Source organism: Molothrus ater, chromosome 1 (assembly GCF_012460135.2).
Source record: "Molothrus ater isolate BHLD 08-10-18 breed brown headed cowbird chromosome 1, BPBGC_Mater_1.1, whole genome shotgun sequence".
Lineage (NCBI taxonomy): Eukaryota > Metazoa > Chordata > Aves > Passeriformes > Icteridae > Molothrus > Molothrus ater.
This window is the reverse complement of record NC_050478.2, coordinates 86,919,374-86,943,623: the sequence shown is the minus strand read 5'-3', so window position 1 is coordinate 86,943,623 and position 24,250 is coordinate 86,919,374. Positions and strand designations below refer to the sequence as shown.

General features: G+C 37.8%; 1 protein-coding gene across 2 annotated transcripts in view; it reads left to right on the top strand.

The window, feature by feature from the left end:
- The window catches only part of GALNT1 (polypeptide N-acetylgalactosaminyltransferase 1), an 88,688-nt gene that overhangs the window by 35,751 nt on the left and 28,687 nt on the right, over nt 1–24,250 (top strand). For both annotated transcript variants that reach the window (XM_036406358.2, XM_036406357.2), the window contains exons 3-4: nt 7,297–7,526; nt 14,970–15,144. In XM_036406358.2, the coding sequence (XP_036262251.1) occupies nt 7,388–7,526; nt 14,970–15,144 (314 nt within the window). In that variant the 5' untranslated portion in view covers nt 7,297–7,387. The remainder of the gene's footprint in view (nt 1–7,296; nt 7,527–14,969; nt 15,145–24,250) is intronic.

Here is a 24,250-nt window from a genome sequence, read left to right as displayed (position 1 = left end):
GGTATTGCTTTTCTATGTGATGAGAGATTTTAACCTCACAAGAGCTTCTACTTTTGTAAGTATAATGCATTCTGTTAATTTGTAGGAAAGGAGGCATGTACCAATAGCTTCTGCCTTTGTGTATGAAGTTCATCTTTGTTTTTCAGCTGTAGTCAGCCACTTCTATGTTTGTTATTCTGCCTTTATTCCAAGGCCCACTATTTTTAGAAACATAGTTGATTTTTTTTTTCAAATGGTCAATTAAAAAATTGAGTTATGAATTAAAAAAGTGCTTCTGATGAATTAAAAGTGTAGTCTTCCTACTCAGAGAGAGAAGAATAGAAATTTATTGTGCTGACCTACATTCCTCAGATTTTTCTGAAGTGCAGGTTTGCTTTTAATGAATTGTCTTCAGACTAGTATGATCTGCTTTCTCTCATTACCTCTCAGAACTTACTTGCTGAATTGTACTGAACAGATGAATAATAAAACCTTTCAAAATCCATCAAATGAGCATAGCCCCATGAAATATTCTTCTCTTAGATTAACTTCTGAGAAGAAGACTACTGGCATCCTAAAACTCTTTAGTATTATTTTTGCCTGTTGAAGTTTACCGGATGCATTTGTGTTACTGTGAAAAAGATGAAGAATAATCTGTTTTCCACAGGTGATGGGCTGACCTAATATAAATGGTTTTTTATCACTTGCTTTCATAGCATTTAAAGGTAGTGCTTTGTTTATCCTCAAATCAACCTGTTTACTGATGTTCTGATGGTAATGAGCTCTCTGCAAACATGCACCAGAACCAATTTAGAGCATGGACCAGTAAAAAAGAAAAAAAAAAAACCAAACCAAAACACATCAGCACAGCAGGAAAAGTAATTCTGGAACCTGATTGTAGTGTTGGCATCACTTCTGGTTTCAAATATATTGGACTCACTAATAGTTCAGAGATACAGAGCTGTAGACAATGCTCACAACAATTTGTGTTGGCTCCATTTTTTAGAAATTTGCTCAAAAATCCATACACATGCCTAATATGTTACCTTACAGTATGCCAGTTTTTCTCCCTCATTATTAAGTAGACTGAGAAGCTGAAAATTCAGTTTTGTGTAGGCCATCAATCTTTCCTTAGATGCTGTTCAGCTAATCATTTTCCATTTGGTATAAATTGATATTAATAGCTTAAACATAGTAAATGTTGTGTCAGGATTTTGATGAGCCCTTATTTTGTGCCAGCTTCTGTTTGTTCATATCTGAAATTCTGGAAAACAAACTTTACATCAGCTTTGTCTGGTTATGTGCTGTATCCAGTGTAGAATCCTGATTTAGCTGAATAACAGCAATGAAATCCTTTGTCAAGTCTGCCACAAAGTCGTATTGAAGACTGATCACTAGTATAAACACAGATAAAGTTGATCCAAAGACAAAAATGACTGACTATTTGTGTGCTATACTGAAAAAGAGTAGGTTTTCTTTCCCATGCCAACTGTGTTTGTAAAAGAGGTTGTTAAGTGAAACAATGTTCTTTATATGAGCAGTAATTTTAAAGATGACCTTTTCCTGTTGTGTCAAATATATCATGGATTTTGTCACGGGGAAGAAAAATTCATTTGACCTTCAGAAATAACAAGACTTGAATGTACCCATTTTTCCTCTTTTCACTTTATTCTTGATAAAGTACAACCTTTGTTCCTACCTTTTCCAAGGTGCTTTTAATACTCCTTTTTCTTCCATAGTATAAGGGTTTTGTAATCTATAATCCAGTATTTTGAAGGAATGAAAAATACTTGGTTTTGCAAAAATCTTCAGTTCTATTACATTACTCTGTAGGTAAATGCAATTATTCAGTCTATGCATTTGAGGATTTATTTCTGTGGTTGCTAGGCTGGTTTGTAGATGCAGTTGACTTTCTTTGCCATAAGAACACACTGCTGATTAATTTTGAATTTGCTCTTGGGCTCCAAGGATTTCTTCCTGCAGAGCAGCTTCCTAGCATGGTAGTACCCAGCCTATATAGATAATACTCTTAGAATCATAAGATGGTTTGAATTGGAAGGAACTTAAAAGGTCATATTCTAGTTCCAAGCCCCTGCCATGGGCAGGGATGCCACCAGCTAGATCAGGTTGCTCAGGGCCTTATCCAACTTGACCTTTAAGAACAGGAATTTGTACTTTTTAGTTACTGAATATTTGAGGTTTTAACCTGCCTGTTTTTCTAGCCTTTGAACGTCCCTTGAATTGGCCATCAGAACCATTCCTGCATGTTGTTTCAGGGTATTGCCTGCATGCTCCAGCCCAGCTGGGTGTCACCAGCAACCTTGCTGAGCGTGCTTTCAGTCCTGTCCCTCAGCTTCTCAGTAAAGGCACTAGCAAGCATCAGCTCCAGCTTTGGCCTCAGAGAGCCGTCACCAGTTGTTGTCTGTCAACTGAACTTTGGATGGCTGGTCAGAACCCTGGTGGTCCAGCTAGCAGTCCACCCCCCTGATAACCCACTTCTTTAGATTAAATCTCACTACGTTCTGAAAAAGTACTCTGGAAGACTGTCACAGTCCCTGTTGAAGTTAATGCAAACACCATTCACTGCTCTTCCCTTGTTCACCAAACCAATGCTCTCCTTGAAGCGAGTTGCCAAATTGTTCAAGTATGGTATGGCTTTGATGTATCTGTACTGCCTGTTTCCCTTTTAGTTTTTGTGTTGTGGTGATCTAGTCGGGATTGGGTTTGCTTTATTTTGTTGTTTGTTTTTTGGTTTGTTTTGGGGTTTTGTGTGTTTGTATGTAGGATTTCTTACATAGTCTTTTCAAGGACTGAAGTGAGACTGACTTAGCAGATGGTTCTCCAGAATCTCCTTTCCTCCTTGATGATAACTTTTTTCCTGATCTTGAGGATTGGGAATCTCTGGGTCACCATTTCAGACATTTCACAGATGATACAGAATGGCCCTGCAGAAAGATCAGCCTGCTCCTTCAGCACCCTCCATGCCACCTTTCTGGTGCCATGGAAGAGATCCCTGACCTAATCTGTCCCCTGCCTATGAAGTTTCACTCTTGCAGACTCTGCCTCCAATAACAAAGGGACTGAAAAAGGCATTGAGTATCTTAACCTTTGCATGCTGAGCACTGGATCTGCATTATTCTCAGCCTTTTTTAAATTTTTTTTTTTTTGCTATCCTTAAAGTGCTGTTCTTGTTGCTGCTTTTTGGTTTGTTCCAACTTGTACTCCTGGATTATATGAGAACCTCCTCATGTGCTCAGGAAATGTAACTCAGGCTTATTCATCAGTCTTTCAACAGCATCCAGGCAGTATAATTGTTGTGGAAGGGCACATCTGCAGACTTTCCTTCTGTTGCCACAATTTCCTGGGTTTGTCTCTCTCAGCCTCCATTTTTGGGAGTTTCCATCCACTTATCCTTTGAGTGCAATGCTTAGCTGTCTCTTCTTTTTTTTTTTTGCATCATGGGGCACAGACTTGTGGCACTTCAAGGTCTCTGTGGAGATGCCTCCAGCTGCTGTTCATCCTTGCTCACTTTGCTCCTTAGCCTCTTCCACTGAAGAAGCAGCACTCAGGCAGAGCGTTCCTCCCGTGGTTGAGGCCACCACCACCTTCCAGCAGCAGAGGGAGGAACCAAGCTCTGGGTGGCAGAGCTCTCTTCCTAGAGCTCTGGGTCAAGGCTCTGGTATGCTAAGAGCAGTTGCTTCATCTGAGTTTCTGGGCCCCTCTGCTTCACTGCTCTGCTGGGGAAGCAGATGGGGGAGTGCTGTCATAAAAGCAGTGGTAAAAATGCAGTGTAATTCATGAGATGATAGACTGCCCAAGGGAATGAGAGCCTTCATCTAAAGGTTCAGGGAAGGACCTTATCAATGGAAAACTGTGTGTTGAACTTTTGTATCACTGTCTTTTCATCGCTTCCCCAAACCCTCAAAGGGTTCAAAGGGTTCACAAAGTGTCTTTTTGACATTTCACTGAACTGACAAAGGAATTTGCTTTTGTTAGAGGCAGATATACTGCCAGGCTATACATTCCAAAGCACTTGATATAAAGCAGCAAGTCTAGATTGTGGTTCTCCTGTGTCTTGCTAATTTGAGGACCCCAAAGCACTGTGCTCTTGTGGGTTTTACACTGTTTTACAGCCTAATGTCTCACAAGTCTGAACTTCAAGAAGTGTGAAATTAAAATAATTAGTAGAGTTTTCTTTCAAAACATGTATTTTATTAGCATTTGTGTTCTTTAAGAACAAGCAGGGTGGTGGTGTGACTTCCTTCTTTGCCAAATCATTTCTATGGTGTCCGGGTTGGACCAGAAGAAACCTATTGCATGAAGAGTTTAAGGGCAGTCATGCACTATGTCAGACAAATTTTGTCTGTATACAGTATTTGTTTCTGCCAGTGGTTGATGTGCATATCTAGGGCAGAGAATAAGGGAAACTGGAATGATACTTCCTTGCTGTACTCTCCAGAGTGACTTGAAGTTCAGTCAGCAACTGGCCAATGTAGGGGTGAGGACTTGGTATTTATTATTTGATGGAGAGACTTGCAGTGCTGGCAGGGGATGGTGGCAGGCAGCTCCCCAGGATGACTGCACACTGTAGGGGATAAATTCCTTTTCTGGATTTTAACCTCTTGCTGCTAAATTCACTTGATTTCTGCCAATATAAGAAGTAAAAGGTAACAGTTGATCTCTATTTACCATCTCCATACAGCTTTTGATTTTATAGAGCTAGTACTTGATTTAGGTTACATCTTTTCCAGCCAGGAAAAATGGTACTTTCGTCTTATAATAAAGCTGCTTTTGTTGTATTCATCCTTTTGCACTTCTCACTTGTTCCTTCTAATCCTCCTATATCCTTTTTGAAATGATAAAACTGGATGTTCCTACAGCACTCAAGATGAAAGAGCACGTACTGTGTAATGGAGTAATGATGGTTTGGTTTGTATTTTCTACATAGTAGTCTGTAACAAATTTATTTTTCTTTCACTGCTGCTGATGGTTTTACAGAATTTCATAGTACAGCTCCCAAGATTTTTTTAATAGATAGGAGGATAGAGTTCAGGTCTATCCCCCTATCTATTTAAAAAAAAAAAACACTGGAAAAAAAAAACAACCAAAAAACTTCCAACCAAACAACCCCTGGGATTTTTTCATAATGTATGTCACTTAATGTTTCCTTGTGGTCATTTCATCTGTTACTTTATCATCAGGTTGTTAGTTACAGATACTTCTGCAGTTCCTAATTTTTTACAGTCATTCCTGTACAACAAAACTATATAGATGCAAGCTAAGATCCCAAAAATAATTAATTCTTGGCATTTGATATGCACCTATGCAGGAAGCAGAGGATTGTCCACCCTTCTAGCCTTGTACAAGTGGAAGGTCACAGGCTCCTATGCTGCTGTGCCATCCAGAGCTGTGTGACTTCAGTGTAAAGGAGTGCAGGGAGATAGGAATGTGTCTGCTGCCAATAAGAAGAAATAAGCTGTATTTAGTAAAGGGATGTCATGATCTTTTCCCTTAAGAAGGGTGGGGGGAGGAAGGGGTCAAATTATGGCAATGAAATAGTAAAGGAAATGCAGTCTTAATGAGGCAGGCCTTTAATGAGGTTTTTGTGTAGTCACAACTGATGTGCTTTAACCCCAGCTGGCATCCAAGCCCCATGCAGCAGCCACTCACTCACTCCCCACCACCACAATGAGATGGAAGAGAGAATGGGAGGAATAAAAATGAAAAATGAGTTGAGTTAAAGCAAGAGCTGCACAAACAAGTAAAACAAAACAAGGAGTTTATTCACCATTACCCATGGACAAGCAGATGTTCAGCCATCCCCAGGAGAGCAGGGCTCTATCACATGCAGCAATTGCTTGGGAAAACAAAAGCCATCACACCAAACATCCCCTCCTTCATTTTTCTTGCCCCAGCTTTATATACTGAGCTTTATATGATATGGAATATCATTTGAGTCAGTTGAGGTCAGCTGTCCCTGCTGTGTTCCCTTCCAGTTTCTTGTGCACCCCAGCCTCCTCACTGGTGGGATGGGGTGAAAAGCAGAAAAGGCCTCAACAGTGTGTAAGCACTGATTAGCAGTGACAAAAGCATCCCTGAATTATCAACGCTGTTTCCAGCACAAATACAAAACATGGCCTCTACTGGTCACAGTGAAGGAAATTGCACCAGTCCAAGCCAGCACAAGCTCTTGTGATTAAAGTTCTCTTTTCAATAAATTCTTCAGTTTTCACTGAAAGTATGTAAGAAAAATTTAATGTATGTAAATTGTAAAATTCTAGCATGTCTTTAAAGTCTCCTTATTTTATTCCCTTCATTTTCTATGTCAAGAGTGTCTGCAATTCTGGTTTTAACTGGTATTCTGTTCCCACTGGTAAACATTGCAGGAGTACTTTGAGTTGAAATATGTCAGTAGTGGTTAAAAAAAAAATTAAAAATTAAACCCTACGTATTTTAGTGTGAGGAAGCTCAAAGCTGTTCTTGATTCTGCCCTACTAGTCATGGAAATATGCAGTCTTTGTAACAAAATCTGTAATTTGAGTAGGGCAAAAGAGAATTTCAAAGGTTGGCATTCTAAAATTGTAATGCATACACATAAAAAAAATATAGAGAGGTTTGCTCTATAATCAAACATTAAGCTAATAAAGGCATAAAGTGTCAGACTTGCTAACTTTGGCTTTGAACACCTAGTAAATGATCCTGGTGGCTTATGGGTACTTTGTTAACCTTGCCTACTGTTTTTTTTTACCAAAAGGAATGTTTGGTTTTGGTTTGCTGGAAGTGCAAAGCATTTGTCTTTGTGATGCTTTTGTAATAGGCAATTAGACCCTGTGTAAAATCCTGGCATTTGTAGGCCAGCATTCCTAGTGATGGACCCAGAATGTCAGTCTGTGCTACATGGGAGAAGCATGAGAAATATTAGCCATGGGATTCACACAGTAGAGAGTGATACCCTACTTCCCAAGATGTTCCTGGTTTTCATTCATTTGGGTTGGCCTGGTTTCCAGAGGATCCAGAGAGTTTCTTCTCATGCCATTAGATGTGCCTACCTTCTTTTCCAGTGGCTCAGTAGAGGACTCTGTTTTGGTCACTCATTTTGATGTTTCAGGTGATGAATGTTAACATCATAAAGGATTGGAATAATGCTGCTATAACTGACCCCATTTCCTTATCTCACTGAAATGCATAGGACATTAATTTTCTTGCATATATCATAAGAGAACTAAATTCTTACCTTAAAAATTGAGTTAAAATTTCTGCTTTTAGCATCTCAGGTAAATGCTGTGACTTCTTTTTCTTTTTCTTTTTTTTTTCCAGATATAGAACGTGGTCTCTCAAACTGGATTAAAAAAAACCTGTTGATATTTTTATTTATACTTTTTTATTTTTGTATTTGACTTAAAGTGCCATGAAAAAATTTGCATATTGCAAGGTGGTGCTTGCCACCTCTTTGGTTTGGGTCCTTCTGGATATGTTTCTGTTGCTATACTTCAGTGAATGCAATAAATGTGATGAGAAAAAGGAACGAGGCCTGCCAGCTGGAGATGGTAAGTTTTCTGCCTAATTATTCTTTAAAATATGCTCCTTTAAAATTGCACTCTTTTTAAAGATTTGGGATTTTTTTTTCCTCAACAATGTAGCATTGTGGCAGCATTTAGGAGTCACACAATCTTCTGTGTTTCTTTGAATGACTAGAGAATAATAACCATCTTGCCTGAGCTGTATGTTGCAGACTTAAAACACTTAGGATGTAGAATTTTAAGCACTAATGTATATGAAATATGAAATAACATAGTTTTTTAAACTATGCAACAAGAAGTGCAGAAATCTAAGCCATGTTAATGCAGTCTAAAGCATATTTTAAGTTTCCATGAGTGAGGAAGCAAAGGCACTATTAACTTCATTAGACCTGCTAGTAAAACAAACCAAACCAAGCTCACTTTTCTGCCTGCCCCTGCAAAAAAAGGCTCCAACCAACCAAACTGAAAAACATCCCCTGCCCCACAACCCACCTAACCCAAAATTTGGACAAAGACTGTAGCAATAAGGCACAGTTAATATTGTAATGAAAAGGTTTATGATAGTAGTATGAACTTGGATGTAAAAGTGACAAATATGAGCACATGCTTATTGAGATTGCTTTCAAGTGAGAGCTGTATTATTCAATACTAAAGGTTTTCAGATAAGCTTTCAGTTTTGTTATTGCCATCTTAAGTTTTTGAGTACCGATTAGAGAAGCTGAGTGTGGGGTTGTTTTGTTTTGGGCTTTTTTGAGAACACTACTATTGATGTTGCCAACCTTATTTTTAGAAAGTTAGCGTAGTTGATCACATGGGAGAAAGGATTGGTGCAGGGAGATTTCTCATCCCTGCAATGTCTCAGTATATGCATTTAGAACTGCAGGCACCTGCCACCTCCAGTTTGTTTGTGAAGCATCTAATTCTGTAGTTTGGAGTCTCTCCCTCTGAAAAGGCTGTGTCTGTGTTTCACTGCTGATGTTGGAAACCTTTTGAGTGATGCTAATTGCTAAGTCCAGTCGGTTAATTGCACTCAAGGTTATTGCTTTCCATCACAAGAAACTTTTTCACCTGTTGAAATCAGGTGTGAACCTTGACCTTCCTGGGAAATTTTCAGAAGTATTTTAAGAATAATGTTGCTCTGTTACAGAGTAACACTGGGGAGATATTTAAGAAGTGTCAGATTTGGTTTACTTGTTTTCTTTCCCTGTGATGAAAACAAGCCAATAAATCTCCACAGAGAGCACTGTATGGAATGTAGAATTTCCGTGCTCAGCACCTCTGGACTCCTGGTTTCACAACTACATGTGAACATGTCAAAGGGGTTCTAATCCACCTGAATTTTGCAGAGCTAACTTAAATTTTTCATTGCTGGCATTGCATTTTTTGAGTGTCTTTTTCAGTAAAAGGAGAGCAAAGTGGCAAGAAGATTAATGAGGCTCATGTAGAAAGTATGTCTTCTACAGGAACTCGTCTTTTTTTGAACTTTTTTTTTCCTTTTTTTTTTTTTCCTCCAGAAGTTTGGAAATTCTTAGGTGGTAAGACAGTAACTGATGTGTTGTTATGTAGGAATAGATCCAATTTTTGGCTTCCCATAAAGCAGATAACTTATGCCAGAAAACAGCAGGTGAATTCAATATCTATCAACTTACTGTGATATATTGATAATGTTGAAATTTCAGATGACTTTACATATGAAGTCATTGAGGGAACCTTCAGGTGAGGGAAAGTCTTCAGTTTTGACATATTAGTATTATGACTTTCCCTATGCAACGCTAATTTTACTTAGTTGAGTACAGCCTTCATTCTGACCTTTACCCAAACCTGTGTGTTAAAATTCTTGATATATTTTTAAGATCTTATAGTTGGCTGGTAAACAAACAAACCTTGTATATAGCTTTGTACATTTTCTTGTTTGGGGGGGGTGGGAGTTTTTCTGGGTTTTTTGTTTTTGTTTTTTTTTTTGGTTGGGTTTTTTTTTTTAAATGGCTGATTTGTAGTAAGGTGCAGGAATAGGTCTGCTAGAAACCTTGGTTGACCCTGTGACATTTCCTTTTAACCAAGCTGCATGCCTGATCATAGATATTCTTACTTGTTCCAGTAGTTTACTGATTTGGAATCTCTACTGGGTTTATTCCTGCTCAGAGTGCCTGGAGTCATCTCAGATAACATTGAGGCTATTTTGTCTGTGAAGCTTTTATCAAAATCTGCTTTTTCACTTCACTTTTTCCTCTGTTTTTAATTTCCATAATTGAATTAGTTTCCTTGATTCAGCATAAATTATGCTAGTGTTCTGAATTTAATATCCTCTTGTCCATGTCACTCTGCTTTATCTTTGCAATTCATGGAAGAATTCCATGGCATTTGATGAACTTACTCAACATAGGAGAAAGTTTTTCTGAAGAGTTTATATTTATTTCAGATTGTGCTTGTCCAGTTGGAAAAATCATTCTTTAGTTATTTCAGCAGGAGCAAAGGATTTTGAGGACAACTTTGGACAGTTTGGGCTTTCATGAAGTTTGAAGGATGTTTTCCATGGGTCTTTAATACAGAAAATGGAAGGATTTTCTTTTTATAGAATTAGGCAAGAGCCATAGCCAAAATCATCTTTGGGCTCTTTCTCATTGGTATTGATGGCATAAGATACCACCATGTTAAATCAGGAACTTCAGGTTATGTGTCTAATATTGGATTTTAAGTTATACTGCTGTAATATTTTTAAAATTGCTCAAAATAAGGAATAGTAAAGGAATGTGCAACTGTGGAAAACTTAGTGTACATGGTTATAGGGAACTGTAAGGTGCATAAGATAGAAGCCTCGGTGTCTGCTCTGACAGAGATTAAATGCTTGGAGTTGAAATGACACAGGTGTGGAGTTGAGGGGCCAAAAGGTGAGGTAGAAAAGGGACAGGCCACGAGCCAGGTAGGAGGACAGCTGAGGTGGAGGTGCCTTGGGAAAGGGGCCTGGCATGAGATCTGGAGAGTACAAGACTGAGTAACTAAGGTTATACCAGAGGGAGGGGTAGTTGGAATCCAGTGACCGTAGTTGTGTGGGATGATTTGTCTGTGGACTTAACCTTTGCTGCCACCACTGCCATGGTGGCCCACCCTCTCCACCATGGCAGAACCTCTGCAGTGCCTTCACCAGGTAACCTGGCGAGCTGGGATCAGAACAGCCAGCAGTGTTGTTTCCAGCAGCAATCCCTGAGCTGGGAGGAGCCTGTGCTGTGCTGACTGATATTGCTGCTCTTTCTTCTCCCTGCTGTGACCACCCCAGAGGGGTTGGGAGAAAACTGGGGGAAGCCCTCTCCCAGTGCTCAGCTCTGAGGCTGCCTCACCTCCTCTGACGTGGATGGTGCACACCCCTTATCCAAAACACCACACGTGTTCTTCCTATTGCCACATCTGGGTGGTGGCTCCCTGTTTGTAATTCCTGAGGATTACTCAGTAAAAGCCACAAAGAGTAATTAATTGTTGTCTCTGGAAGGTGGCTGATGTAAGTTTAAATGCTGCTGTGAATTGGAAAGAAAATCATTTAACCTCAGTAAGCATCATCCATGTTATGTAATATTTTTTTCCAAATCTATTATTCATAGGATAGTTACTTGAGCATTATTGTTTTCATATGGGGATTGGCATTGCAATTTAGATTTCACAGCCTGGAACACAGCTTACTTAATAAATGTAAACAAGTTCCAGACTTAAAGAGAGGGTTCAAGCTGTTCTCTAACAGTACAATTAGGGACCATTCTTGTAAACAAAATATACCTAGGTGGTAGCGTGGTTTTACTAATAAAGTTTTGGGTTTTTTTGTGTGTAGTTCTGTCTTATTTCTGTAAGAACCCTGAATGTCATCCCTTGGGTCCTGACTTAAATGGAGGTGAAATGAGTCATTCTTTACCCCCAGTTATAGGCTTCCTAAAGGTCTGATTGCAAAAAAAACAACTTCCAGCTTTGGCACTTGATGTGGTTTCTAAATAAACTTAGAGATTCATCCTCTTTCCCTTTTTTTTTCTGACCTCAAGGTGCATTCCCCTTGTGTAATGATTAGAAGCCCTGGGTGCTGGGGAATCTTTCAAAATTAGGACCGGTGAATTGCAAGAGTCATGTAATCTCAGCTCCTTGCTATTTACACTCTTCCTGGAGCAATGACAAAGTTAAACTAAGATCAGCCATTTTTGTCAATTGCCAATCAAGACCTTGCATTCTGAATTTGGAGCTCTGGTAAAAAAGGAATCTCTAAATTGTGTCTTGGTTCTAAATTATCTCATCTACATGAAAAAATCCTAAGAAGAAAAGTGAACAATTTCAAGATTTAATTATTGAAAATGTGAACCATTTGTCATAAATCAGTCTCATTCTATTAAGGCTGAGGTGTGTGTAAGAGGCAGAACTGCTCTGAACTTTTACCTGGCCAAACAACTTCTTGTAATTATGGTTATGCCTCCAAAGGTGACTGGACTTTGCATTGGTCAGTTTATTTGGCCTCTAAAGACATCTCACCAGAAGAATTCACCCCTTTTTCCTGGCTTTAGATGACCTTAGATTTTGAATTATCTGGTTTTTATTTGACATATTGACTGGTAAAAAGAAATTTGTAGTCCAAAGAAATAAAGAGTTCCTGATTTTTTAATGAAGATCTGGAAAAGGTCAAGCCTTCTTTGAAACTAATGGTTTACTGATACAAATAAGAAATATCTGGAAATACATTACTAGATTTCTTATTTAATCAGGTGGTGATTCAGTCATTTATTTAGTTCTGAAACCTGTAGCTATAAATTTCATTTCTGTTTGTTAGAAGAATGCCATGAGTACATAGAGTCCTTCAAAGGAAATTTTTTTCTGTATTTGACTGACAAAAGAGCACTGTGGTTTGAATTCTTAACGATGCATTTATTACTAATTTTGGGATAACGTTGTTGGTTGGTGTTTCTGTGAAACCTACATGTTTCTGTGGGAAAACAGATAACCATAAAAAAACCCAAGAGAAGATGGTTCTCAGAAACTTGAGAGAACATCTTCTGATGGTTAATTCTTGGAAAGTCATTGCCCTGCCTGTGCCTCAGCTTGACTGTCTGCATTTAGTGAGTTGCTCAAAATATCTGGATCTAGTTAGTTGTTGCTGGATTTTTCTGCAAGGAGAATGAGGTACTGAGGTGAAATGTGTAATCAAGCAGCATGTATTTACTAATGAAATTTAAAAATTCAACTGATGAATTTGTGGAATTTGTGCATCAGTATCCAAGTCACTGATGTGCTAAACTATCATCTTAACAGGAAGATCTGCAAATGTGAGAGATGTGCTTTTGGCTGATTTAACTATTCAGTTTAACTGGTTTAGTGAAAGTTGAGAAAGAACTGGAAGTGTAAGTGAAACAGGAAATTATTTTTTTTCTTCTAAATAGGTCATTTTGTAGGATAAGACACTTGCTTTCAGAACTCAGAAAAACATGCTGCATACAACTATATTCTGATAGGGCTTTTAAAATTGTTTTAGTTATGTGGAACACCCATTGTTAAATCACTTCTGTCTAAGTGAACCTATTGCTACATGCTTAACAAAAGTTGCTGTGATAGCCCAGATAATAATACCACGCTGAATGTATAAAATTAAGCCCAAGTAATTACTTTATTGTATAGCCTAATTTTAAGTTAATTGCCCCCCCAGAAGGCCCAAATTCTAGTTGAAAAGGTTATGCAATTGCAAGTCAGCAGTTTTGATGCAGGTTCCAGCCGTCCCTTCTGAAGAGGCAGAGATGCAAAGCAGACTGCTTGCTCAGCTTAGCCTGTGGCTGGAACGAGCACCTCAGCCCATCTGCTCAGGATCTGCTGGAACACACTTACTCCATCAATTTTCACTGGATGAGTGGCTGGCTGGCAACTTCTAGGGTTTTATAGCTATCAAGGAGAGTTTGGTTAAAAGAAAGCACCCCTGTGATGGGAGGAGGGTGGGAGGATTTTTCTCTGCTAAATGGTCCTGTGTGAATGCAACTACTGCAATCGCTTCAGGTACTTGAAAATGAAAGTTTCTCAAGGAGCACTTTGTGCTTGTTCCCTGTTAGCACTAAATGCAGACCAGCAAAAAGCCTCATTTATTAGTAATATATCTTTAAGTCTTAGTGTTTCAGCAAGGATGGAAGGCTCAGGCATTTTTTAAAAAATTTTCTTTTTATTTTTTATGTGGCTGTTTACTCTCTGCTTAAGGTTTAATTACACTGTGCTATCCTAGATGCAAATTAAAGATAATTTGAAGTTAGGCTTGTTTCTTGGGGATTTGGTGTCTTTATTTTAAAATACTTTCTATTCCTTTGTTTAGATCTTAAATGCTATTTTTTTAATTAAAACTTTTGCTGAATTTGTAAAGCAGTAATGTAGCTCAAATTCAGTATTTGAGCATTTCTGTTTGGGAGAAAAGTGAATGGTACTTGTAAAGAGATAGTAACTTTTTAAAAACTGTTCTGATTTTTTTACATATTTGGTTTAAAACCCTAAATAATTTAAGAGTCTGAATTCCTTTTTGTCCCATTCTTCCTCTTCAGTTTGATCAGATATTTGATATTTAAATTTCTTTGGATTTCAGATGTGAAGTGTTACTGTTTTGATACTGTTTTCTTACTTATGTTAACCTTCAAAATGTAATTTTGTTGCATAAAAATAACATTAGTACAAACAAGAGAAATTGTTTCTAAACTGTTGCTGCCAATGTCATTCTGTCAAAATAAAAATGTGGAAATAGATATAAAGCTACACTTTTACTTTAATTGAACCTTTACTGTTCTGGGACATTATTTATCGCAGAGTCACAGAATAAGCTGAGTTGGAAGGGTTCCATCAGGGTAATTGAGTCCACCTCCTGGCCCTGCATAGGACACCTGAGAGTCCCACCGTGTGCTTGACACTCTTGTTCAAAGACTTCTTGAACTCTGTCAGGCTGGTGCTGTGACCATTTCCCTGGGGAGCCCTTTCCAGTGCCCCAACACCCTCTGGATGGAAAACCTTTTCTAATATCATATCTAGACCTCCCCAGACACAACTTCAGGCCATTCCCTTGGGTGCTGTCACTGTCACCACAGAGAAGACATCACTGCCTGCCCCTCCTCTTCCCCTCGTGAAGAAGTTGCAGACTGCAATGAGGTCTCCCCTCATTTATATCCCAGATTTTTCTTGCACATGCAGGCTTTCCTGGAAAAGTTGAATTTTCCTTTGCAGGAACTTCATAAAGTCAATTATGATGTAATGGTGGATAGAAATAAATCTTTATTGGTTTTTTACATGAATTGTGGTGTGTAAGAAAAGCTATTTAACTATATTAACTATTTCTGTTAAACTCCCAAATGTGAAGATTTGTTTTCACTTTCAAAACCTGGTGGGTTTAGGACTGTTCTAAATGTGAGCACTCCTACAGTGTAAATTAATTTGTAAACGAACTAACACAAGCTTCAAAGGAGTTAGTAACATTTTATTTTTTCAAAGTTCCAGAACCCATGCAAAAACCACATGAAGGACCTGGAGAGATGGGGAAGCCTGTGGTCATTCCAAAAGAGGAGCAAGAGAAAATGAAAGAAATGTTTAAAATAAATCAATTTAATTTAATGGCAAGTGAAATGATTGCACTCAACAGATCTTTACCTGATGTCAGGTTAGAAGGGTAAGTACTTTCTGTTGTATTTAAAAATGTACTCTCTTTAAATTAAGAATGTGTGAAGATTAATCCAAAAGAACAGGTCTCTAAGATATTACCATTCAAGCAAACAGTTGGAGGATTTCCTGTTTACAAGATACTGATTAGTAAAATAAGATGGACCAACAGAAACCAGTTTTCTTAAGTGTTATTTAACTTTGAATCTGATTATAAGTATGAAGCCTGGTAAGGGAATGGAAATTAATTTGGCTGAAGGAAAGTTAACTCTAGCATCGGCGTTTCAGGAAAAAATCATTTGTTTGAAAAATTCATGCATTGCTTGTAATGAGGCAGACTAAAATCCTACCTTATATAAAATAAAAGAGATTGGGTGATGAGAGAAATACTTCAAAAATTTTCTTACCTAATGAAATGTGCAAAGGCTCATTTAGATTGCATTATAATGTTTTATAATATCCATCTGGTTTGGTTTTGATCTTGCCTCTAGAATATTGATCCTTTCAGAGCTATTTGAGTCATAAGTAATTAAAAAGAAAATTGTAGCCTTGTTTTAACAAAAAATAAGATTGCTTTACTCTCCTGGGACTATGACAGGATAGATGATGACTCCCCCCCACCTCAACCCCTCTTCTTTATGAAAGGGGCATTCAGGTTGAATAAAACTTATGAAACAAAATTTTCCTAATTATCTACATTATCTTCTTGCAAGAATAATTTCTTTAGAAGCTCTGCTTTGCTGCTGTATATACAAGGCCTAGCTCCTGGATGAATTGTTTTCATCTCCTCTGTCAGAAGATAATATTAGCAGAGTGAGATGAAGCTCTTGCTGCTTTTCATTTTTAATGAGTGATAAAGAACTGGTTTGTAGGTGCCTTCATCTGTTGTGATGAAAGTGATTCTGTGAGTTCCTGGTAGGGCTGGTGTTCTTGATGCATTGCTGGTGTTCCTAATAATGAAGGCATATTTTTCAAAACATGATTTCACAAGATTGAAATAATGTATTTTAATTTTTAATCGATTTTCAAATATGAAAACATACTTTTGAGGCTCTAAAAAGCTGACTTAATCGTTACCTTTGTGAGGTCTTGACTTTGAATTAGACAAAAATGGAAAAAGAAATTGTTGTAAACTATTAAAAAATTATTACCTAAAAAGACCCTAAAAATTATTACCATCACTCAAGTTTGCAAGCGATTGAAATTGCTCTTTCAAAATCCAGTTTAGCAAAATAGAAATTTTTGGTTTTCACATTTGGCTATGCTCTGCAGTTATTGTGTTTCACAGTGAGACATGTGCTATAAGTTTTGTAGTGTTGCATTTGCTTCTCTTTTCCATTTTTTCTGGATACAATACTCTCATTATACTCAGAGTGTGAAAGTGGAATCTTAGTATAAAATTTGAGGTGTAGTCTCAGGACAGAGTTGTTTTTTTCTGTTCTTGTAAGTTACAGCCAAAATTTTAACATTTATGTGTGTATGCATTTCTAGTGGTTTTTGAGACAAAAATGCTTCCCAAAAATCTCTTCCATTTGTCATCTTTTCAATGTGTACTTTATAAGGTCATGGTAATTAAGAAGTCATGGAGAATGTTAACCTTTCTCTGTCAAATTTGAGAATAATACTATGTTTACAATGCAAAGGTGTTTTAATCTGTATCTGTGGCTCAGTACTACTCTTTGAGAACGCTGTAACCATTTTCAGAATTGTGAACACTATAAATACACTCTGGTGTTGTGTGTATGTCTGATGAAACTATTTATCTGATTAGTGAAAATACTCCAAAGTCAAAAACACTCTGTGCTGCATTAGTGGAATTACTTCTGTTATAATTCATTCTATCTATGTCCCTGGTAATATGGAAATAGTTTGTGGAGAAGGAGAATGGGTAATTTTTAATCATTCCTTACCACATTTATGTGCCTACAGCACAGCTGCCAGTAGCGCTTTCAATCAAGGTTTTGAAAAAGCAGGATATGTTCAAAGGCACGCTTAGCTGTTCAACCATGTAATTATTTTCTTCACAAGTTTTGTGGGTTGCTTCCTTTAATGTGGTGTGGCGGGAAGAAGTGATTATTTCAAGTCCTCTAATTCTCCAGCATGTCAGTTTTTTTGAAGTACAGAAGCCTGCAGAGGTTTTGCCTAGCGGTTAATCATTGGAAAGCTGGTGGAATTAAGAGTGCCAGGACCAATTTGCCACATGTATTTAATGGGAATGGCATGACATGTCAGCTTGAGAGGAGTTTTTGAAGTAGACTGCTTCATCCTTCAATTAATTTCTAGTTCTGCCAAACCCCTATCACCTGTGCAAAAACAAGTGTGTTGGTCCTGGAATGCTCATAGGTTAATCTCTGCAGATGATCCACTCTGGGCACCCTCTTTCTGTTTTGGCCAAGAAATTTTGTTCCCTTACTAGAAGAACAAAAATGTGAGCTTCTTTAATAACTTCTAGGCACTTCTCCAGCTAAGGGAACTCCTCAGTACAAGACATCTACAGAACCTGGCATCTCTGCTCTGCCAAGTGTGCCCCAGCTGTATTTACAGGTTTATATCTATTTTTATTATTTGGCACAAAATTACTGCACACAGACACCTATAAAATCATTGACATGTGCCTGAATTGCTGGTCGCTTTGTGTCTGTAACCAGGAACATTGCTCTACCTCTGTTTATTCCAGCTGAGTGTGATTTGCTCAACAGAAAAAGCTAAGCCAGAAGAAGTTTTTTTTAGCCTGGATACTTCCCTGAATCTGGACTGGGACATGTTAGTATAACAAACTAATATGATGGACAAGCCTACAACCTCTGGAGGAAAGCTGTTGCAGGGGAAGAAGCAGCTGTGCATACCAGATTGATTTTAAGTTGTTAATAGAATTATTCTTGCAAGCATGTCTTATTCTAGCCTGTGAATCAATCATCAAAGTGGGAGTTGATTCACAGTTGCCAGGAAAATATGCAGCTGTGGGCTTGACATGACAGCAGAGAGTAAAAGATGGATGATCAGGAACACTGGTGTCTTGCCTTGATTTTGCTGAAGATGAGGGAGACAATGAATAAAATAGGTGCCAGTGAGTAAAGTACATGCTCAGCTGTGCCTGTGTGCCTTAGATTGGTGTTCAGACTGGAAAGTAGAGGGATTGAAAGCATGAATTTTCCACATGGTATATGACTTGTTTTGGCTCTCAGTGCTGTTGGAGGTGACTTCAGAAACTGCTTTGCAAAATGAAGAATGAGTATTGTGTTCTAAGGCTGAGCTTTCCAGCCTGAACTCATTAGTTAGCAATTTGTGGAATATATAAAACTTTTAAGTAGACATTTGTTCCCTGTTGTGAGAGTTTAAACCAAATTCTGAGATTTTTTTTCCTCTTGAAAAGAGCTGCTTCAAACACTTTTTTCCCAGGCACAAGTAATCAAGTCTTCAAACAATAAAGGCATAGCTGCACAGAATGATTTTGTGTTCATGTGGGCTCTGGTTCCCACTGGAGCTGGTGATGCAGTACTAGCAGGGTGTCATGTTTGCAGGTTGATGTTTCTTGGATTGGTGATGGGCTTCCCCAAGCAGACCTGCAGCAAGCAGGAGTATCCATGCTCCTTGCTGATCCCTCAGCAACCCTTTTTCCAAGGCTACAGGTTCTATACAATTTGTTGTAAAATATTTTCCTTTTCCTTTTTTCCAATTGGTATAATTTTGCCAGAATTAAGGGTATCAGGCATCTTATTATACCTCATTTAGTTCTGCAGAGAGTCTTGGATCTTTTAACTATCATTTTCTCAAACTGTCTGTACTCAGGAAGGTAGGTGTGCTGGTATTTTGAGTGCTATAAATCATGTTAAGGTGTAATCAGAGTTTTTAGCCAGATGACCCTACATATTTTGAGTCAACTGTGTTTAAATCCATACAAATTACAACTTCAGCCACTTCATGGAAAAAAGAAAGGTGCATATCTCTGATATCTTCATGTTTGACTGGTACATTAATGTTGTCAGATTGTATTATTGAAGGGTTTTTTTCTGGATCAAACTACCCTTCTCAGTTCCTGCTGCCAAGCTTGCTTCCACAATTGGGAGGAAGTAGACAATTTTCCAAGTTAAAAGACATTCTTCTATGTTATGTGTATATTGTGGAGTTCATGACAATTATGCTGGTCCTCTCCAAGTAAATCTAGTAAAATAGTAATTCTGACTGATTCTGTCATCTCTTTGGTTAGAAAGAATTTAGATTTCAGCACTGTTAATTAGATGATACAATATCATTTTTTTTCAGTTACCACAATGTAGTTTTCATATCTGTGCTTTAAAAATGTAATGTAAAAAAGTATGACATATGCATGTGAGAATATACTGGAATTTGGAATTTTAGCTTCTCAAAGCAAATTTATTTGCTCTATACTTTAGGATACTATAGTTGAATCAAAATATAACACATCCATAAAATTAACACAATCTCAATGTGAGGAAAATAGCTTGAGTAGAAGTATTCATAGTAAAACAAATGAAGGCACACATGCAAGAGTGTAGTCTTGGGACTCAAGTGGGATATTTCATAGGTGTTTTAAAAGACAGCACTCAAGGTGTTTGCTTCTATATGAGGCTTGTGAAAGTGTGCTTTCTACTTAGTTATTTAATTTAGGAGAATAACTAAGGGGTAGTTTTATACTACATATAATTTGGTATGATTATGGACTGCAGATGAAAGACGTTTTCTCATCACTTCTGTTGATACTAATCTGATGATTGTGTGGCCTGGGTGTTCGCTGACTGGATGGACACCAAAAAGTGCAAAAAAGTATAGTTTGTTGATTCAGCAAACTGAAGCAACCCACACAGCAGCCATATGACCACCAGATCTGGTGGAAAGAAGGGGATGGGACAAAACTGTAATGGCAAAAGGTGGGTTTATTGCTTTTGGCAACAATCCACAATTGCACTGGATTTTGTGGAATGTGGTGGGGAGAAAAGCTTTCTTATAGGACCTGAGCATTAAAATCCCCATAAGGCCATGGGGATTTAAGCTCCATAAATCGTTATATACTTTGTGAACTTTGGGTAATCATTTAGCTCAGGTCATAGTAATGTAAAGACAATAAAAAAAGAGCAAAGTTTGTCAACATAAGTGGTGGAAGACTCAGGAGCTTTTGACTTAAGCTAGAAATCCAGGCTGTTAATTAACCTGGCATCTGTAGAGAAATCTGCTGACCTCATCACCAGCAGCGTAACTTTCAGCAATGTCATGGACATCTGAAAGCATGTGAGGTATTAAAGACTTTTCCGTTCTTTCAAGCAGGAATGTTTTTTCATCTGGCTTTTGTGGTGCCTATAGCTTGTTACTGGCCCCTTGCAGAATCAATGTTTGGAATTGTTCTTGCTCACATTGATTTAGTGAGTTAGCTGAAAGAAATTCCCTATAAACCTTTTCCTTAGAGAAAGCTTAGAGGGGAAAAAATAGCATTAAAAATCAGCTTATTTCCTGTAAACTGCTTTGGTTTTATTTTGGTGGTGGGAGGGGGTTACACTATACACACACAGATATATATATACCCAGATGTATATGTGCACAAACACTTGGCAGTCTCACAGTCTCATTCTTAATTGCAATCTTCCTATTCATGCTCATCCATTTTGGATGAGCTACCATATCCTGAAATTTATTTAGATTGTTAGGGCAGGTATGGAAAATAATTGGTCTAGAGATTTAGGTTCAATTTCAGTCTCTGAGGACAGAATTGGTTTTACTTCTGTCAAGAGATGCTTTTCTGTGATCGCTTTCAGGATAAGGAAAATAGTATTATTTTTGTGAAGTTCTGCTTGAATTCTGTAACCACAATGGTTTTAAGAACCATTTTGGATTTTGTTTTCAGGGTTTAAGAAGATTTCTACTTGACTCATGAGATAATGCGACCTTTCTTATATCCAAATCTTTGAGATCAGAAGAAAGGAAAATTTCATACTCTTGATGTCAGGTAAATTATGTAATACTATTGAAGGCAGATATTAAGCAGGCTGTGTTAAAATGTTTAAATAAGGATAAGGGATTTGCCTGCATCCAGGGCACCTGTTCAGAAAGAATAATTGAACTTGTGATATGAATTACAGAAAAGAATTCTGAATTACAGAAAAGAATTCTCTTCCTAAAAGGAATTGTTCTGATTTGATTGAAAGAACCAGATTCAGGGTAGTGTGAAGTTTTGTTGCAACCTTTTCTGCAGTGCTTTCTCTTTGTTCAGTTGCAAGTTAAAGGTGTGGTGGTATGCAAAATCTGAGTAGTGAAATGTGGTTTGGCATGTTGCAACAGCTAGTGATCCCATATCTCTCAGAAGACTTGCTTTTAGTCCTTTTAGCTGCATTGCTTCTATATGAAAATCAGATCTTTATCCAGCTTGATTGTCTTCAACTTAGGAGCTTGGAGTGTTCTTAAAATTTATGGAAAAAGCAGATTTATTAGCACCCCCTCTTAAATGGTATTATGAGGCTGCTGCTTATACTCTATGATCTTTGTGGGTCCCTTCCAACTCAGCACATTCTGGGATTCTGTGATCCAGGAAAGACTAAGTCAGTGTTTACCAGAAAAACACCACATGACTTGAGTCTTGGTGGTTCTTGATGTAGTGTTTTGACTTTTTCTCTGACACCCTGCTACAAGGCGTTCTCCCTTGATGGAAATATAGGTCAGTCTCAGCAGCTTCAGCGTGACTCTCAGAGTCTTATTTCAAAACTTGTTTTCACCTGGATTTAAGTAGAGAGGAGGTTTCTTGTTGGGCATAGCTGTGCCTTGGCTCTATAACATTAACTTTATTGCAGGCTATAACTTAAAGCACATGAACAGGTAAGCAATGGAATACTGACATTTTATAGCACTGCAGTGGTATTCATCAGATATCAGTAATTAAACCTGAAGTTTCATGAGGGGAGTTCAGATTTTCTGATTTTGTTTTCTATCGATCTGGAATTAACTTTTTTAACCTCAAAGGAAAATAAATGTGTGTTTTCAAGTCAAAGGATACTGATGCTTACTTTCCAGAGACTCTCAATGTATTTTAATACTGAAATGTGAGCTGTTTGTACTGCATCAGTAATATGAAACAAATTTATTACAGAGGCTGTGCTGTGTAGTATTTCCTCAATACTTCAGCTCTAACCTGATTTTCAGCAAGGCTTGGATTATTCCTATGTGTCATTGTCAAATTTAAGTCCTGAGGTGCAGTTTATTTATAACTGCAGTTTTTATTTATAACTGTTGTTTGTAGTATCCAAGATGAAAGATTGTATTAAATTTGTAAGATGACTAAACATGCTTCCCTTCCTGCCCCAATCTGTTGCTAGTTCAGCTTTCAAAAATGCATTGGCACTGTGTTATCATGCTGCACGTACGAGCACCAATCTGAGCTCCACTGGGATTTCCCAACTGAGCTGCTCAGTGCACAGGAGACACTTCTACTTGTGTTCCATCTCTGTCCTTTATCAGAGTGCTCTGGGCTCTGTGCACTGGACTAGAAAACAAGGATTGCATACATGTTTTACTGCTGTTAATGTTTTTGAGCCATTGTAAATTATTGCTCATGGCTTGTTCCTTTGAAAGGCTGGTGGAACAGGGAATAGAACTGGAAAGAAGTAGAGCAAATCATAGCTCAGGTAGTGTGTGACTCTGTTAATTTTCATGATTATTGTTTTGAACAATCCATGTTAAAAAGAAGTTCCAATGTGTATCTTGTTCTCTTATTTCTCCTCTGTGGAGAATAACATGTTGGCAGCATCAAAAGGGGTAGAAATCTGCCCTGTTATACTTTAGAAATTTAGCATTTATTTCTAATGTGGACTATAATTATGGCCTCATCTTCCTAGAAAATTATCTAAAATTTATTTCATATTTTGCCTCAGTGAATGAGGTTTTCCTCATTGTGTCTCACTGCATAAGCATTATGGTAGGGTCTAACTGATTTCCTACAAGACCTCTTCCCTGCTTGTAGCTTTGTTTGGGATGTGATTTTTTTTTTTAGTCTATGAAAAGGTATTTAAGAGCTATCTAAATAGTAAATCCTTATTTTTCTCTTTCAGAAATGATTTAGTATGCTTTTGAAGGGTGTGCAGAGATCACTACTAACATTGTAAATATCTGTCTTTCAAGACTTGCCAACATTACACATGTAGCACTCAATCTTGGGTTTCAGGAATAATTTCTAAGTAAATTGATCCATGAATGCAATTTTAAAATATTGATAAAATGCCAAGTGCTATTCTGTAATAAGATGGCTGCACAGTTGCAGGGTTTTTCTAATGTCATATTTGGAATATTTGTCAAAGACCCAACAGTAAAATGAGAGAGGCAGCATGAGGACAGCACAGGTGTTGTCCCAAGTTTCTGGAGTCTCTGCATGCCTGGCTGTGGCCAGAGTGAGTAGCTTTTTTATCTCTGATTGGACACTGAGGGGATCAGATAGGTATCAGAAGAATTTCGCCTTCTGATGAATTCAATTGAAGCATCTTGTAGGATCATCTGGTAGATTTCTTCTGCCGTTGCAGTGGTGAAATACATTTGTTCCCTTATTCCCTCACTGTATGAGAGAAGAGGAACTTCCAGTTCTGTCAGATGTTGAGATGGACTGAGTGTGTATGGTTGTGATGTTGTAGAAAGTGCAAAATGAAAAGTTGTCTTCTTTGCCTGCAAGTTTGTGCTGAAGCAACAATTAAACTCTGAGATTTAAGGGTTTAATTTTATTTGGACATAATTGCTGTACTTGTTGTCTGTTCTGGTTATTTTTGTAATGTCTCCTGTGGACTATTTGTACTCTGGGTTGAAAGAGAATGTCGGAAAGCAGTTTATTCAGAGGCTCTTCAGATGCATTTGAAGTAGCATCAGGTAGTTTTCAAGTGGTTATACTTAGTCCACTGAATAAAATTCTCTCAGGTTTTTTGTCTGAACATCTTCCTAGATAAAACCTGCAAAGCTTCTATGAAAGATTCTAATTACCTTCACAAAGAGTCACAATAATGGACAGACCAAACAAAACTCATAGTAGCTTTTAGCCTTTCATTTAAAAACCTTTTGTAATGGACATAAAACTTTAGATTCTGGCTACAGGTGGTCAGGGACAACATGTGTTTATTTTACTGTCATTGTTC